Source organism: Oscarella lobularis, chromosome 9 (assembly GCF_947507565.1).
Source record: "Oscarella lobularis chromosome 9, ooOscLobu1.1, whole genome shotgun sequence".
Lineage (NCBI taxonomy): Eukaryota > Metazoa > Porifera > Homoscleromorpha > Homosclerophorida > Oscarellidae > Oscarella > Oscarella lobularis.
Window position 1 is genome coordinate 2,127,349 of NC_089183.1, and position 16,207 is coordinate 2,143,555.

At 44.5% G+C, this 16,207-nt stretch overlaps 3 protein-coding genes across 7 annotated transcripts; 2 read left to right on the forward strand and 1 right to left on the reverse strand.

Moving 5' to 3' along the window:
• Positions 1-427: 427 nt before the first annotated feature.
• Positions 428-4,029, forward strand: LOC136191222 (uncharacterized). 2 transcript variants are annotated; one of them, XM_065979531.1, is made up of 10 exons: positions 428-1,052; positions 1,104-1,261; positions 1,311-1,493; positions 1,554-1,682; positions 1,731-1,851; positions 1,910-1,951; positions 2,006-2,044; positions 2,097-2,171; positions 2,220-2,344; positions 2,398-4,028. In XM_065979531.1, the coding sequence occupies exons 4-10, from the start codon at positions 1,622-1,624 to the stop codon at positions 3,240-3,242; spliced, it is 1,308 nt and encodes a 435-aa protein (XP_065835603.1). In that variant the 5' UTR covers positions 428-1,052; positions 1,104-1,261; positions 1,311-1,493; positions 1,554-1,621; the 3' UTR covers positions 3,243-4,028. The 2 variants fall into 2 exon arrangements, with proteins under 2 accessions (XP_065835603.1, XP_065835602.1); XM_065979530.1 differs by having other exon boundaries at positions 1,311-1,682; positions 2,398-4,029.
• Positions 4,030-7,062: 3,033 nt separating this feature from the next.
• Positions 7,063-9,108, reverse strand: LOC136191174 (uncharacterized). 4 transcript variants are annotated; one of them, XM_065979477.1, is made up of 5 exons: positions 8,876-9,107; positions 7,690-8,814; positions 7,487-7,635; positions 7,273-7,440; positions 7,063-7,214 (listed from the first exon to the last, which is right to left on the reverse strand). In XM_065979477.1, the coding sequence occupies exons 2-5, from the start codon at positions 8,249-8,251 to the stop codon at positions 7,077-7,079; spliced, it is 1,017 nt and encodes a 338-aa protein (XP_065835549.1). In that variant the 5' UTR covers positions 8,252-8,814; positions 8,876-9,107; the 3' UTR covers positions 7,063-7,076. The 4 variants fall into 4 exon arrangements, with proteins under 4 accessions (XP_065835549.1, XP_065835548.1, XP_065835547.1 ...); XM_065979476.1 differs by having other exon boundaries at positions 7,690-8,358; positions 8,490-9,107; XM_065979475.1 differs by having other exon boundaries at positions 7,690-8,358; positions 8,418-9,107.
• LOC136191173 (uncharacterized) lies at positions 8,513-14,378 on the forward strand. Its single transcript, XM_065979474.1, has 5 exons — positions 8,513-9,554; positions 9,611-10,516; positions 10,564-10,619; positions 10,670-10,693; positions 10,747-14,378. Exons 2-5 carry the CDS (start codon positions 10,462-10,464, stop codon positions 14,257-14,259), a joined length of 3,648 nt encoding a protein of 1,215 aa, XP_065835546.1. The 5' UTR covers positions 8,513-9,554; positions 9,611-10,461; the 3' UTR covers positions 14,260-14,378.
• The last annotated feature ends 1,829 nt before the right edge of the window (positions 14,379-16,207 follow it).

The following is a 16,207-nucleotide window of genomic DNA, read 5'->3' on the forward strand; positions in this document are numbered from 1 at the left end:
ACTTGTGGCTTGTTGAGGCAATTAGGCTGCATGTGTCACGGATACCGTCCATAAGCTTACAAAAAGAGACAAATTAACACGCAATATCCAAACCAAGGTGAAAAAATTTGAGACCTTCGTCATAGACGAGAACGTCAAAAGTCTTGTCTTCGTTCTGCACGCAGTGCGACGTGGCAAACATAGTGTTATCGAATTCTGGAACAGACATTAATCTAAAAAAATATTAAATTTAGTAAACGAGATAATGTTGTGGTCTACCTTATGCGCTTTGCAGCCGTCAATATACAAAAAGTAAACGACCTCAGAAGCCATAATGCGATGAGGAGAAAAGCAGCGTTAATTACCAGAAAAGAACTGCAAGATTCCAGAAAGATGTGGAGCTAGCACCACATACGGGTTTCTGTCAATAAAGCTGCATTGCGATATAGATTTGCTGCCTGGTACGAAAAGTGCCTACTAGTACGTACGCAACCGGTAGACTATGTGCAAATGTCAGTCATTCTAGAAGAAGACGATCCATAATGGCTGGAACAGCTGCACCAGAGGCTCGATGGGGCCACGAAAGTGCACTGATCGACGACGTGTTGCATTTGTATGGCGGTCGAAATGAAGAAAAATGGTGGGCTGGTCCAACGTTCTTTCCCCGCAACGAAATCTGGATGTGCGACGTTCGATCGGAGAAGAAGAAATGGATTCGTCGTTTAGCCGAGGGGAAGAATATTCCTCCGCCTTGCCAGGGAGCACGATGCGTTGTCATCAACGGTATTATCTACTCGTACGGAGGAAGAAAGGAAGATAGGAGTCTTCTGGGAGACGTTTTCGGTTTGCATCCGAAGGAAATGACGTGGTTTCAGGTAGCCACGCCCCCACATATGAACGGAAGCCTGTGATACGCGAAGCCTGCTGCTTGTGGGCTACAGGCGGAAAAATTTTTATGTTTGGAGGGGCAGCAGGAGTAATTCCTCAGCCGTTCCTTCAACCTGGAGCAAGTTGTCAATCCGGGTTAAACAACGAGATTTTTCAATTTGTATTTGAGGAGGACGGAGAAACAGGTATTTAGCGTGAAATACATTTAATAACTTCAGCATTAATTAGAGGAATAGGATGTTGGTTGGATGTTATTTTGACGGGAAAAAGACCACAGCCACTCTGCAGTTCTGCTGGAGAAACAATCGATGAGAGCCGAGGATTACTTCATGGTGGCTACAGTGGCTCGGGTAAATATGTAGATGAAGCGTATGTAATTGATCTAAAGGAAAAGGTAATAAATAGCCTGTCATGCTTGCAGCAAATAATAGTGTGGTTGATAGATTTAGATTTTTATTGAGTTTTCACCTAAACCGTCCTCTCGAAATGACCACAGAATTTGTCAATTTAGAAAAAGTGGAGTCCAAAAAGGAAATTGTTTTCTTCTCGTTGGCGGTTACAATCGCGATAACATGTTTTCAGACAACTGCTACATACTCGATCTCAACGAAAGAAAATCCTATATGGTATGGTTTTAAATAGTAAGTTAGTTGAGATCACATGAGAGCAGAAAGAAATGTCAATAGTTTTACTTAAATCCGAGAATGGTACCCATCCAGCTTCACACTCTACATTGTGTCGCGCAAGACCTATTATGACAGGGGGTCGAGACTGGAATCAGCAGTTGAAAAGTATTCTTTACTCTGTCACAATAGGTAATGAATTCAAATGGCGAAGTTGAGCGTTCTTCAGTTTGCATTTAGGCCTACTTAACGAGCCATTCATCATAGATGAGTCAGAACATCTCCCCACAGCTTCATTACCCGAGTCTCAAAAACAGCGTAACTACATTTCAGAACTGGAGAGAGAAGTGAAAAAACTAAGGTGAGATTTCTCTTACTACCGGTAATAGAAAGTATAGTAACAGATTTGTACGGCATAGGTCGGAGAACATGAAAATTCGCGAGAAAGATAACGACAAAAAGTTGGTAAAGGACTTATCAACAAATAGACATTTTGTGCTACTTTTAAAACATAGCAAATTGGAAGAGAAATGTCAAACTTTAGAAAGAGAAATGTAACGATAGCTCTCCTCTTCTTATATTGTACGAGTAGTACTTTGTGTGCAGAGAGATTTGTAGAGATCGATGTCATGCTCTCCAAGAAGAAAAGAAAGAGGCGACTCGTGCTCTTGAAAATGAAACGTAAAATCAAGCACTCATACAGGGCCTCGATATTGAACTCTGTCTTAGGGAAACACTCGAGGCATTACTGAAAGAGGCAAAACAAAATCTCGATCAATTTATAAACGTGCTTACCATACGTCCTGATCAAGTCCATCTCACAGAACAAAAACTTGGTTCAGGAGCATACGCAGGTTAGGAGAAACTTAATGAATAATCAAAGGAAAAATAAGAGCGTTATTCGCAGATGTAATTATTGGTTGTTGGCAAGGAATGTCAGTTGCCGTGAAAAAGTTTCATACACTCATCACAACGCCAAGAACAATACCGACATTTTGGAGAGAAGTTGTCACAGCGAGTCGACTTCATCACCCCAACATTATCCGCGTATGCGGCGCCGTTATGCAAGAAGAAATTCCCTTCCAAATCGTCTCTGAATTGCTCGAAGGGTCAATGAGCGAAGTGATTGATGCTGCCCATGCGGCCGGCCGCAAAGGAGGCGTACTTCCCTATCTATCCTCTTACGAACAGCTGTCTACAGTCGTCCAAATGACGTCTGCTATTGCTTATCTTCACGATCTAAAACCCCGTCCCTACGTTCACGGAGATATACGCTCGACGAATATGCTCGTAACTCGAGATATGAAAGTCAAAGTGGCCGATTTGGGAGCTGCTCACTTGGTGGAGAGTTCAAAGTCGGCCGGACCTCTCAGTCCACAGTATCTAGCTCCTGAACGAAATCCGCCGACGTCGGGACGAAGCTCGTTGCATAGCGACGTATACAGTCTTGGAGTAACTCTTATTGAAGTTTTCACCGGAGTTGGGCCAATTTCGGAAGAGAGAATTAGCCAGTTGAGTCGAATTCGAAATCGACGTCACTTGTACAAAATTTGTTCAAGGATGATTTTGGGTGAAAGTGAAATCGAATATCGGCCTAGGAGTGCTGAATGCCTAGACGTTTTGAGAAAGGAAATGGAGGAAATCGTTGAAAACGGTTCATTGGCTGTGAAAAGAATGGTGAAAGGATCGTTTGGAGGAGAGGGAGTGAATCGTCATCACAAAGTCTCCCTCTCTGATTCATTTCATTATTAGCAGTGCAGTTCCTCTCGTCCAAGTAGTCGCCACCGTCGTCGTCGCCGTTGCAAACTCGCGCGCGATCATCGCAGCGTCCGTTGTCGCAACGGAAATCAACGTCTTGGCTCGGCGTCGTCGCTTTGACGAAGACGACGAGAAAAACAGGAACTACATGTAGCAAGAGATGAAAAATCGGAACGAGGGGAGCCTTTTGATTGGGCTAGGAATGCGGAAAAGGGAAAAACGCAAGTAGACGAGTCTAGTTGGAAAGAGTCGTTCTATTATTACACTCTCGGGATCGAGGTCTTTGAACGTTCTAAGAGCGCTGCGATGGGGCTCTCGAGAGTCCATTATGCCTGTCTACAAGAAGGCTCTCATGAGGTTCTCCATGCAATCCCTAATTCTCCCAGCCTAGACACGGACAATTTTGAATAGTTTCTGTGATATTGTCATCGACCCGTGTTAGCTTTTGGCAACCGTTGAGACTTGAGACGTCGGGGCGAATTTTGCGACTGGCCCAGGAACGCCAGGGAGGAATTTAGTTATTCCAAAGCGCATGTGTAATGCAATTTGGAGACTGGATAATAGGATTATGCTCGCAATCACAAGTGACATGTCACAGAGAACAGACGTACACTATACGGTCATGGTCTAGAATCTAATCTTTAATTTTTGATAGTTACTCAATTAAGGTTAGTTCGATTAAAATTCGAATGATTTCTGACGTCACGCAATCGGTGGAAACCAACTGATGAGCAGGTAAGCGCGCGGAAATTGTCGTCGTAATTTCTTTTGCGTAGGAGTTGGGGGTCCTGAGCAAGACCCTGTCACAAAAACTTCTCCAACGGCGCAAATTAATTGAGATCACTTTCTTTGTGATGAGAAAGTAAGGCGAAGGAATGCCTTGTAAACGCTCAGAGGAGGCACAGGCAAGGTTCGTTTCAGTTATTACGAGGATATATTGTTGTCATCATTTGAATTGAAATGAATAGTGGGTTAGGACCAATAGTGAGTGAGCTACTATTTTAACATAGACCGGAAATGCGGCTAAACGACTAACCCATTGAAACCAGTAACATGGTGATTGCTCGATGATAGTGATATTGAACGCGAGCTACGTCTAGATGTGCCGACATCTCGTAGAACGGCCGCCCATTCAATAATCTGTACGCGTGCGTTTCATAATACATGTGGTCATGTTCCGAAAGGATGGAAACGTTAGTTTGGGATGGGTTTGGGTGGGGCACACTAGTTTGGGTTGGGAACACGTACTAGCTAGGTTCCTCCTCAACTTCACCGATTCTAAAAATTAACACCTCTCCCTCCCTCCTCCGTACATGACGCATAGATGCACGCATTAGGTACCAAAAATAACTTAACAGTTTTTAATTAATTAAGTGCCATAGAAGTGCGCTCCGTCTCTGCTGCGCTTTTCTTGACGACAAAGCGTAGCCTTTCTCCGCTGCAATGTTCGCCCAAATCTGCTCGAAGCTCGACTTGAAGCCTCATTTCGAGGGCGGCTATTTTAAAGAGGTCTATCGCACTGCAGACTCGTCGCCAGAGCGCGCTGCCAGCTCGCAAATCTACTACGCCCTCAACGACGACGACAAATCGATCATGCACAAACTCGATGCATGCGGACGAGCTTTGGCACTTTTATCTCGGCTCTCCTATCGTCATAGCTGAATTAGACGAAAACGAAAGAGGCCAAGTTCGAAGAACTATACTTGGCTCTGACGTCCTGGCCGGCCATACGCCTTTCTGCGCAGTTAAGAAGGGCCGTTGGTTTGGAGCCTATTTGCTGTCCCCGAAAACCTGGGCCGTTTGCGGGTGCACCGTGGCACCGGCGTTCGTCATAGAGGGATTCGCCAAAGGAAAAAGAGACGATCTTCTGACAAAGTATCCTAAAGCTAAAGAAGTCATTCATCGTCTAACTGATGATCCATCGCCGTCCAGATGCAAAAGAAATTGAAAAGACGCATAGTCCTCTAAGACTTGAAACTCGCGTGACAATGTTTATATGTCTTGGTACATGTGTGTGAAGGCGTACTGAGTAGCTGCTTTATGTTTGTCGAGAAAGACTTAAATACGTTTCACTCTGACGTCCGAAATAGCGAATTCGAAGGAAAGGTCAAGTGGTGATCGGAGAAAAAACTTCCATTTGTTCCGCGCATATGCATGTGTCCATGCAGAAGCCGCAACAAATTGAGATCGAAAATTTGAATGCTGCCTCACTCGTGGTAAGTCTCCGAGATTCGGACGTATTACTCAACTGCTTTGCGTTGAAGGAGACACCCTCTTAGAAATTAACTAGGATACTACATGAATAGGCGAAGGCTCATACAGGAAGATGTCTAAATTAGGAAGCCAACTTATCGTAACTCACCGTACACTCTCGTAGCAAATCATGAGCGATTCTAAATCTGATCCTGATTCCAATCGTGGTTCTGATCCTGATTCCATCTGTTTTCCCGATTTTGAAAAACCGTGGAAGAACAGCGACGCTACATTGACTGTAGAATACTGCGCATGTTCATATCAGAGTGTGGGAGACGAAGGAGGCGACACTAAACGACAAAAGGCTTCTGAAGCAATCGACCTGCTTCAGGTTTTGTATACTCTAACTGGCAAGTGAAAAACAGAATTTTTAATTGGTATGCTCACTTCATTGATCCGCTATTCATAGAGAACTTGATTGACAAGATTTTGCCTTTCGCTGACGAGTTTCTGATGGAAGGAATAAAATACAGTGCGAGAAACACTTGCTTCGATCTCAGATTGATCTTTTCGGCTGAGACCTACGAGCTGCTTCGTCTGAAGAAAAAGGCAGTAGAATACGTACGGAAAAACCTTTCATTCCATGAAATTCTAGACAACAAAATCTTTTAACTATAGCCGAACTGATAGCACTGTTGGAAACTGTGGTGGCGGTTACGGAACACACTAGGCTCCACTGGAATACTGTCTGTCTAGCTGGGACCAGAGCCGTATATATACGGCTCTATATACGGCTCTGGCTGGGACTGTATGCATCAATCCGTGCGTGGCTTTCTCGACGTCAAGAATAGACAAAGTGACTCATTGAACGGCTTATTCAATTTCTAAGCAATGACGATTAAGCAACAATCCGGTGAAAACGGACCTAGGACGCGCTGATCTTTTATCTACGAGGATCTCATACAGGCAAGGTCGACATCTTATAGACATCTTCCGTTCACTTGCCTGGACAAATAGCGCTTGGCAAAGACAGTGAAGGCAGTTCGTGAGCGTATGTATGCTTTCGCGGTCCCTGTTTCTGTCCTTACTCGTTTCTGAGTCAGTCTTCTCGCTCTCAGAAGAATTTGCGTCTCCTTATTCATTCTAAGCATGGACGTTGGACGGAAGAAAGCGTCGTGACAAAGAGACGAGTCAACTAAGAGTCGCATTCAATGCCCGTCTAAAAGATTGGGTCAACAGGGGTTTCGAAAATTCGATGATCCTCGAAAGGGCCCCCGTTTTTCTGAAAACAAGCACAAGGCATAATGATCATACGATAAACAGAAACCGGCCGGTGTTTCAACGATGAAACGTCTGGCGACGTCCGAAAAGGCTGAAATCCTCGTCATGTGACTCGTTGACGCTCTGGAGCCCGGCTGTTCACGTAGGGAGAGAATAAAATGGAGGAAAAATATAGCTCCAGCCGTCGTTAGAGAGAAATCACCACCCAGAATTAACAGTCTTTGCAAACATGCTGGTAGTATTCTTGCGCATAGACTAGTAAGACTTGTGGCTTGTTTGTAAGGCAAGCTTACTGTATCTTTGACCACGAATGCCGTCAATAAGCTTATAAAAAAAGAGGCACATTCAATTCATTTAATACGCAATATCCAAACCGAGGTGAACAATTTTGAGACCATAGGCATAGACAAGAACGTCAAAAGTCTTGTCTTTGTTCTGCACGCAGTGAGACGTGGCAAACATAGCGTCATTGAATTCTTGACCGACGTTTATCTAAAAAATTACTAATTTCATAATAACGTAAAAGAGATACAGTAATGTTGTGGCATACCTTGTGTGCTTTGCAACCGTCAATATCCAAAACGTAAACGGCGCCAGAAGCCCTAATGCTACAGCCGCCGACGAGAACGCAAAGTGACTTCTCCTCTGTCTCCCATTGACAAATCGTATGACCAAATCTGGGATGCGGCTTCACATCAAAATCAATAGTCGACCAACTCTAGCAAATTAATTAATTCGTATCATTTATCAACCTCGCAGCTTACTCTAGCATATAAATTCAGAACAACTGAATAACTGTTGTCATCAATATCCATTCCAAAAAGAAATGCTCGACATCGGTCGATCGCTGCCATAGCGGCGAATTGAAGTGGTCTCGGCCTTTGTCCGCTCAATTCCAAACCCAACCACCTTCCTACAAATGCAACTGAGTCTAATTTGAAAAAATAAATAAATTGAAAATGCTCGCCTGATTCACGTCGCTTGTCCAATTCAAATTCATAAACGTCGTTCGTCCACCAATTTTCCTCCATTGCCCCGCACTGGAGTCGGTCGCGAGGAAACTTGCAACACCTTCCTCCAAACATGACCAGTCTCGATCCGATGGAACACAAGCAGCAGTTTGCGCGCGGGGGCGGGGCAGGGCAATTCTCCTCGATGGGCGTGGCTACTTCGATCCACTCCATTTTCTTCGGATCGAGCCGATAAACGATTCCTAAGTGACCTCCGTCAGGCTTTTGACCTCCGTAGGAGTAGATCATCTCGTCGACGACGACGCATCGCGCTCCGTTGCACGCCGGCGGAATCGTTCGGCCTCCGGCCAAACGACGGATCCATCTCCTTGGAGACGGCCCAACGCCAACGTTCATCGTCCAAATTTCGTTGCGAACTAAGTGTCCGCGAGCAGTTATGCTCCAGCCGCCGAAAAGGTAGAGATGCCCGTCGACCACGGCGCTTTCTGCGGCGTCTCGCTTCTGGGGTTCCGGCAATGCAGGATCGTCGCGTCGTTCGTTTTGCACGGGCTCCGCCATTTAGACACGTACGTACAGCAGGGTACGTCGGGTTCGTACAGTACATGCGCGGACGGAAAATTAATCGATATCCACCTGTTCACGTGATATTGAATTGAACTCCCACACTACGCATAAAATAGGTTAAAAAATTATGAAACATACAAATGATGTCTGCCGGTGTTACTCGGTGTTAAGACTCGTCGAAAGTACGACTTTGTGACCGTGTCTTTCGAAGACACCTTTCACAAATCGTTACCTGCAAGAAATCCTGGAATAGCTAAAACGCTTTCCGTTTCAGCTTTGATCTTTAGAAAACAGTTCTTCGACGTCGGACGATTGATTGGACCGTGATCAATCATTTCAGAACATAAGATCGAGTTGGTGCAGGAATGATGAGCTAACTAATCATGGTCGTTGTCCTTTGTCTGATTGTTCTGTGGCGTGAATGGACTAAGAACAATGGCCCTAAGAAAACGCTTCAGGACAGTGTTTCTCTTTTTGTTGTTGTCCTTGGCTCGATTGTTCCTTTCGTTTCTACTTTTGCCTGCACGGTTTCAAATGTAGACTACGTGTCACTCAACCTTCAATATCATTTTTCGTGACGACGACGACAGCCACTGGAGAAATTGTGAAGAAACTCACCTCGATGAACTCATCTTTCCCAGCGGGCTCCTTCGAAATGGGCTCTCTGTTCGATCATCGAGCTTTGTGTTGACTTGGGCGTGCTGACTTTTGTGACGACGCGCGCCTTGTCGAGCGATGGCTTCGATACGGCACGTAGACTACTCGAAATAGGCACAGATCGGACTGAAGCGAGGAGCGCGACGACGTTGGGACGCGACGGGCCAGGGATGGAAATTAGATATGTTCCCGCATGCGCACAGAGCATCTCCCCGTTCTGAGTGGATGAGTAGATGGCTGATCCCGAATGGAAATCTCTAACCCCAGCCTGGAGTGACACCGTCGAGCGTCTCACTAACCTAGTAGAAGGCAACCTTCTGGATTGTCTTCTTTCGAAAGGGTTAGTGCTGCAGGATCAGTACGAGTCTCTACGGAACAGCCTACGCAAAAAAGAATCGAAAAAAGATGTGGTTCGCGATCTTCTTCAAATCCTTGTGAAAACACCACATCCGAGTTTTAACAAATTTTGGCACCTTCTAGACACTGAGGTAGAAGGTGGCGTAGGTCTTCGGTGGCAGCTTTTCGAAAGACGCGGCACGGTGCCTAAGGCAGCTGCTCCACATCCATCGACTTCGTTAATTGGAGTCGATCATGGCCGGCCCGAGGCGGACGGCGGTCACCTTCAGGATCAGCTGGGATCGTACGTGGCAACAAGCAACCTATAATTAGACCTGATTACACTGATGTATTTCGTAGAACACCGAATCTCGGAAACTTTTCTGCCGTGCCACACGTTGCGATCGGCGGCGAGGCTGATCATCCTCAGTCTGCAGAAGCCGCAGGAGCCTCTCTACAACCTGATTTTGCAGCTAATAAGCGCGACGTTCAGAGCGACCAAACCGCTAGTGCCAGTCAACTTCTTGTCATCATTGAAGTTGTCGAGTCTTTGAAGGATAGGTACCGACCGCATGCGCCTACAATCAGAGCAGCTATACGTCATTATCTGGCAGAAGCGTATTCAAAAAATGTTCATGATAACTTCCTGGTCTTGAAGGAATTTTTTTGTGAGAAACTGTCACGAGTGAAACAGCGAGAAGAACGGGTGAAAAACGCGAGAACAGTGGCCTTTGCAACGGACGTTCAGCCGAGGATTAGAATTATTTTTCCGAATACCGATTCCGCGAAATATGACCCTAACCACCGTATGGTTGAAACACACCTTCGCAGGATTATGCGACTGAAGAAATCTGACTTGGAAATTGACGTCGAAACAGGCTCAATTACATTGATCATAAGCATTCCCGGACAAGGCTTGATTAATATTCTTATTTATTTTCATCAATTTCCTCAGCCTTTCAACTTCTTGCTTATAGTAGATAAGTCGGCAAAGATCAGTTTTGGCGAGTTTCCTTATGTTTCGGTTAAGAGCATTACAAAGATCGACAACCTTTGTCCTGTCAAAACAAAGTGCCTTTTGGAGCAGACGCTAATGACGTCAACAGCAGCGCATGCTTTTCCTACAGTTGAAAAAACAGCTAGTACAGAGAAACGAAGGCGTCTTTTAGCCAAATGCCATGGTCTCTATCATTATCTTGATGATATAGAAAATGTACAGAGTGCATGAAGTCCAGCGCTGGGTGGTGACACAGACCGCTCTGCAAGGTGCAGTAAACGCGAGAGGTGGCATGAATAAACAGTATTGTTTTCAGAGAAACCGGATGCAGATTTGAAACTTTCAGCTTTCAGCTCAACCGCTGTTCTTAAAGTACGGTTCATGGTATCTTTGATGATTCCATACGGATGTTAGACTTTTAGGAGGCAGAAAGCCATCGTGATACGGTAATTGAGTACTTCTTTGTTACACAATACAGTTCAAAAGAGACATGTTTTAGGCTGCAAAAACTCTGGAATCTAGAAGAAAAACTCTGATTTCCCAAGATCGTCTAATTTCTTCACTTCGTCTCTCCTATTTTAAATCCCTTACCTTTGCTTCAAGATCTGCATCTCAGGCAAATTTCTGCCAAAAATGCCAAATGCACGAAGAAGAAACGAAGGCAGAATTGGTTTGCCTTAGCGGCTGCAAGCGTGCTTACTACTGCAGGGATTGTTGGGAGTATGTCCACAAACGGCCCAAACTACGCAACCACAAGTATAAAAGAGTTTCAAGAGCACAAGTACTAGACTTGATGAGAAACGAAAGAATTGCAACGCTGCCAAAATCACATTTACCTTGGAAGACTCTGGCTCCAAGTCTCTTTCAGCTTTTTAGAGTTGTCGTAGAAAATGCCGATGTTGAAAAGGTGATTGTTGTGGAAGAAGAACTTGCCGGTCTCTGCAACACGTTTACGCCGAATAGTTGTACTCTAGATTGTTCCAAAATTGACTTAGACTACCTGAAAGCGCTTACTCTAACTCCTATTGGACTGGTGGGAGATTCGATAGCCATTTATGGTTTTCTTCGAAGTCATCTTCAATTCAAGGATGCTGATTACACTAACATGATTGATCCTGATGTCTGCCCTCCAGGCTTGTACGCCCTCATGCCCAACAAAGCGGCGCTTTTTGTATTTTACTGGCGATCAAGCCGTAAAACGGCGGACAAAGAAATAAATAGAATTGCCTGTCAAATGTTAAAGCAAGTTAGAGATTTATGTAACGAAATTGTTGTGTGCGTTGAAAACGAAACTTTTTTGAATTCAAATTTTGCACAATCACCCGGCAGAAGAAATTCTTCTAATGATATTTTAGAAAATTTTTATACCGTTTTTCGGAAGTACCCTATAACTAACTGTTACGTCAAAGAAACCAAGCCACTGAAAATTACATTTGTTTTCCCACAACAACCTAATCTACACGTCTCTTCGGGACACTTTAAATTCTATTTTCACAGCATGCTGAGAGCTCTTTCCTCTGAGACAGGAAAGCATGTTGACCAATTAAAGAAAGGGATGACGGTTCAAACTTGCTCTGCGGAGGACTTTTCAAATATGTTTTTTAGTCTATGCGAACCAGTGAGAGTCGGTGATTTCGTTTTGGCCGTATTGACTGCTGTACCAATCCAAATTGCCAGAGTAGAAAATAATCGTCTTATTCCTCTGACAAAAGAAGTCAACGTTTCGCTTGCTGGTTCACTGACTTCAACCGACAACGTCAATACCATTCTATCTTTTGGGGTGTATGAAGCAGTCCTAAGATACGCAAAAGCACCTGCAAAAGTAGTATCAGCTACTGGCAAGCAGAGCGTTTGTAAAAGTTTTTTGATCAATCACATGATGGGTTCTCTGTTTGACATTGCTGATGACAGATGCACTCATGGTGTATGGATGGCAATTAAACTTTATCCAGACGTCACTGTCATTGCACTTGATTTTGAAGGTTTTGGCTCCTTTGAAAGAAGCAGTCAAGAGGACGTGTTCATGGCTATTTTTGGAGCAGCTGTAAGTTCATTGACTGTATTTAAAATGGCCCTAAGTTTAGATGAAGATACAAGGCATATGTTTGATTGCTCCAAAAATGGCGCCAATCATCCTACCACAGACAAAACGGGAAAACGACTTCTTAACGAAACGTTTGCCGTCGTTTGCAAAGACATATCTTCCAAGGATGTTCCAAATTCACTAAACGGAATACTACACCAACTTAAAGTTGAAGTGCTGACAACTAGTCTCGACAATAGTTTTGTTGTAGAATTACATGGAGAAAACTATCGTTGTTTGACGTCAGAGACGTTTGGGAAAGAAAACTCGTTTGCGAGCTTGGACATGCTAAAAGAGTACCTTCATGATCAAGATAGAGACGTCTTCGCTGAAGTATATAAAGTTCAAGATACTCCTGAGGGTAACGACCGTCAACAAAAACGCATTCCTTCTGCAAGAGGTACAGCCCATATAATGAGAACTGTTCCTGCCAGAATTCTCTTGCCGGATTGGACAGCTTTAGTTGGAACAGATTCACGACTTCAGAGGCAACAATACGATACAGAGACGATATACTGCGACAAGTCATGCAATCTTCCGAAATGCACAAATTACTGTTCCAGGTCATTTGATCACAAAGGAGACCACCAGTGCAATATTGACTACTGCCCAAAAGTTTGTATTCTGTGCAAGAATCGGTGTGCTAGTAGCGATCACTTGCACTCGCTAAAAACGAGTACTCATCTTTGCGACCGCGAGCACGATTGCCAAGCCATGTTCCCAAAGTGCGAGAGCATTTGCCTAAAGCCGTACCACGATGAAGGACTGCATAGCATAGAGCATTCAAAAATTGTTAATCAAGTGTTTGCAATAAGCAAATCGGGAAAAGTTATAGGAGATACACATACGGGAGCTGAAACGTGCGATCAGTTTTGCAAGCGGCTTGGTCGCGGTCACACTCATTTTATGCCTTGTCCAGGAAATCACTCTTCCAATTTTTCGAATGCCAACGTTAAGCACGACGTTGGAAAAGGATCAAAAGGAGAAGTTCTAGACGAAGTTACGCACGAGTACTACTGGGATTACTATAAAATACAAGACAATTGTAGCAAGGAAGAACGAGAACTCTTTCGAAAGTGCAACAGAGTTTGCGAAGCAGTTGAAAGCAATCACAATTTTACCACTGAGAATGATGCCTTCTGTCAGTTGGAATTGTGGCACGCGAAAATCGCATCTGTGCCAAGTGGTGTGGAAGGTCATACTAGTAACAACGGCCATTTTTTTTGGTGCAAGCATGCAGTGATTGGCTATCACTTTGTGCTTCTTGTTGACCGATCTATGTCAATGGGTCGGACAGATTATAAACCAGAAAGAAGTTGCGAGACAGCAAGCTCTTTGAAAAATCGCCTTGGAGCAGTTCTGGAAACTTGTGACAATTTTTGCGAAAGACGCCGTCAAAAGGGAACAGACTTCCTAACTCTAATAACTTTTAATGCTACAGCAAAAGTGCATTTTGAAGGACAAGCCATGTCTGCGTGCATTTGGGATGTATGTAAATCAAATGGTTTGGTACCAGAAGGAGATACGAGTTTTGCTCCGGCGTTGGAAGAAGCGAAGAATACTATTGGAAGGTTTGTCAAAAGAAAGGTGAAAAACAAACGATTAGTTCCAGTAGTGATTATGCTCAGTGACGGGTTCTGCCACGATGCGGACTTGGCCATTTCAAAAGCGACAGAACTAAAATCTTTTAGAGAAAGCTTTCGTGGTCCTGAAGTGTTCTGTATCTTGTTCGGTAAAGGATTGATGTACTCAATCCAAGCTGCAGGAAGAGCAATAATAGGAAGAGGTTCCGGACGCACCATCTTTGAGAGTATTTCAACAGATAAAAAGGTGCACACAGCTGATAATACAATTCAACTGAATGACGTACTGCGCGAGTTTGACAGCAAAATGATGCAAGGAAAAATTGGTGTAACAAGAAGAGAGTGAGAGTAGCTTACATAGTGTCTACGCTACTGCATGATTAGCGTGCTTCCATACGCTAATATACATATCCATGCATGTATGTCTGCAATGCAGACAGTAGCATAGTATCGAGTAACGTTGGACCCCTGTTAGTCTTTTCAAAAAATTACATTTGATCCTTTTGTTTTGTGGTCTTTCTTCTAAAATAAATTTGTGAAATTTCAGTTTTAGCGCTTACGCAAGAAGCGGTATACGGTTACAACTAAAGAGTTAACAAAATAGAAGAGCATTCGCTAAACAAACTGCTCGCTATATCTTACGCACATCTAACTTCTCAAGTTCTTAGGAGGATGGCGATTGAAATATACGTGCGACAAACGACTAACATGTTCAAGACATCAAATACTACGATTGGTTCAGGACGCGGTGAAACAGAGTGGCAACCTTACATACTGAACCCTTTTGACTTCTCCATTTTTTCAATATCCAAGTTAATATATAGGAACTACCATGGTATTACTTGTCAATAGCCCTTGTGCTTTCGGAGCTGACAGAAACCATTGCGAGACATTAATTGAATGATTATAAAAGGAAATGAAAGGCTTCTTGCAGCCAAGGAAAGAAGATGCTAAGTGCGTTTGTGGAAGCTCAATTCAAAAGGGAGGAAATTAAGTAGAGACACAAATTGTGGCTGCACGCTAGGGAGGAGTCACAACGACTGTACATGCATCGAGCAGTACGTAATTCATAGTGAAAGCTCGACGGACACATGATGTCTATCGGAGCCAAATAAGGTAAACGAAGCGGGTTGAAAAAGTAGCTTTCGTAGAAAGGCCGGCTCTGCCGACAGATAGGGTGAAACTCGGCGGAAGGAGAAACGTTTCGTGCGTGCATGTCGAGCTACAGACCAGGAGACGTCATTTTTTAAACGAAAGGAATGAGACTGCGAAAGAGCTGGGAGTGCACGGTGCACCCGTACGAGCGACGACGAGACGAAGGCTCTTCGCGATCGGAAGAGAATTGCGAAATCTGCTGCCGATCGCGCGGCCGGATGCTTTCGAAAGAGAACACGGCGATGATAAGAGCACACTATAATGCCGTGAGTCCGTAGTAAACTTGGGTGTGATCGAATGATAGACGACGACGCGCGACTGCGCACAGCTCGAGATTGCTCGCGACGTCGGCCAGTGAATTGAACTGCAGAAGATAACGAGCACCTCTTCGAGGATGGGGCTCTCGCGAGAGCTGCAAGGAACTCGATTCTTCCTCTGTACCAAATGCAAAAGTAGGGATTGGCCATGCGGCCGGCGGGCTAAAGAAATCGGTGACTGCCCTTTCGAGCAACGATCGGGGTTCATTCAGCCACACTTGATGACCAATATGGCCAAAAGAAATAAACACCGGCATATAAAAAGCGATCAAATGCTACTAGTACTTAGAGGCGAATTTGAGAAAATTGGAAGCATAGCCGATCTTAGACCACAAAGATGACCGCGAGTTTGTGTTTTAGACCGCGACGTCAGAGACAATGCGGATGAAGAGCGGTGTAAATGACGAGTACCTTGACGCGAAGCCGTACGTTGTTGCTCACAGGGCGCGGTATATTTAGCTTTGCACATGGGTCCCTAGCAAAGAACAACGTTGATTAATTAACTGTGCTATCAGCTGGCGACTCGCGATCGAGGGACCGCGCGGCATTCGCGGCGACATCCATGCATGCAGCTAGCTAGAAGGCGACCGACCGTTTTCTCGATCGAGAAGACGCCGGTACTAAAACGATTGGCTCTAGGAAGCTCCGTGACATTTCCGCGAGTAAAGGAACTGAGCGGTAGACCGTTACATAGAACGCCGATCAGGCTTTTCTGCGTAGCGACAGCTAGGGCGAAGCGAGCGACGAGAAAGGCTGTTTTTGGACGGGAAAACGGGTCGGATCAACCTCTATACCTACCTGCCATGTAGAAAGAAACGATTC

Excerpts from the sequence above, each read along its gene's own strand:
- LOC136191222 (XM_065979530.1), top strand. The coding sequence starts at position 1,544 with ATGTCAATAGTTTTACTTAAATCCGAGAATGGTACCCATCCAGCTTCA. Across the intron at positions 1,952-2,005 it reads GAGAAAGATAACGACAAAAA|CAAATTGGAAGAGAAATGTC; the intron begins GTTGGTAAAGGA and ends TTTAAAACATAG. Across the intron at positions 2,172-2,219 it reads CGTGCTCTTGAAAATGAAAC|GGAAACACTCGAGGCATTAC; the intron begins GTAAAATCAAGC and ends ACTCTGTCTTAG.
- LOC136191173 (XM_065979474.1), top strand. The coding sequence starts at position 10,462 with ATGTACAGAGTGCATGAAGTCCAGCGCTGGGTGGTGACACAGACCGCT. Across the intron at positions 10,517-10,563 it reads GACACAGACCGCTCTGCAAG|AGAAACCGGATGCAGATTTG; the intron begins GTGCAGTAAACG and ends TATTGTTTTCAG. Across the intron at positions 10,620-10,669 it reads GCTCAACCGCTGTTCTTAAA|GAGGCAGAAAGCCATCGTGA; the intron begins GTACGGTTCATG and ends TTAGACTTTTAG.
- LOC136191174 (XM_065979477.1), bottom strand. The coding sequence starts at position 8,251 with ATGGCGGAGCCCGTGCAAAACGAACGACGCGACGATCCTGCATTGCCG. Across the intron at positions 7,441-7,486 it reads TTCTGAATTTATATGCTAGA|AGTTGGTCGACTATTGATTT; the intron begins GTAAGCTGCGAG and ends TTAATTTGCTAG. Across the intron at positions 7,215-7,272 it reads ACGGTTGCAAAGCACACAAG|ATAAACGTCGGTCAAGAATT; the intron begins GTATGCCACAAC and ends GTAATTTTTTAG.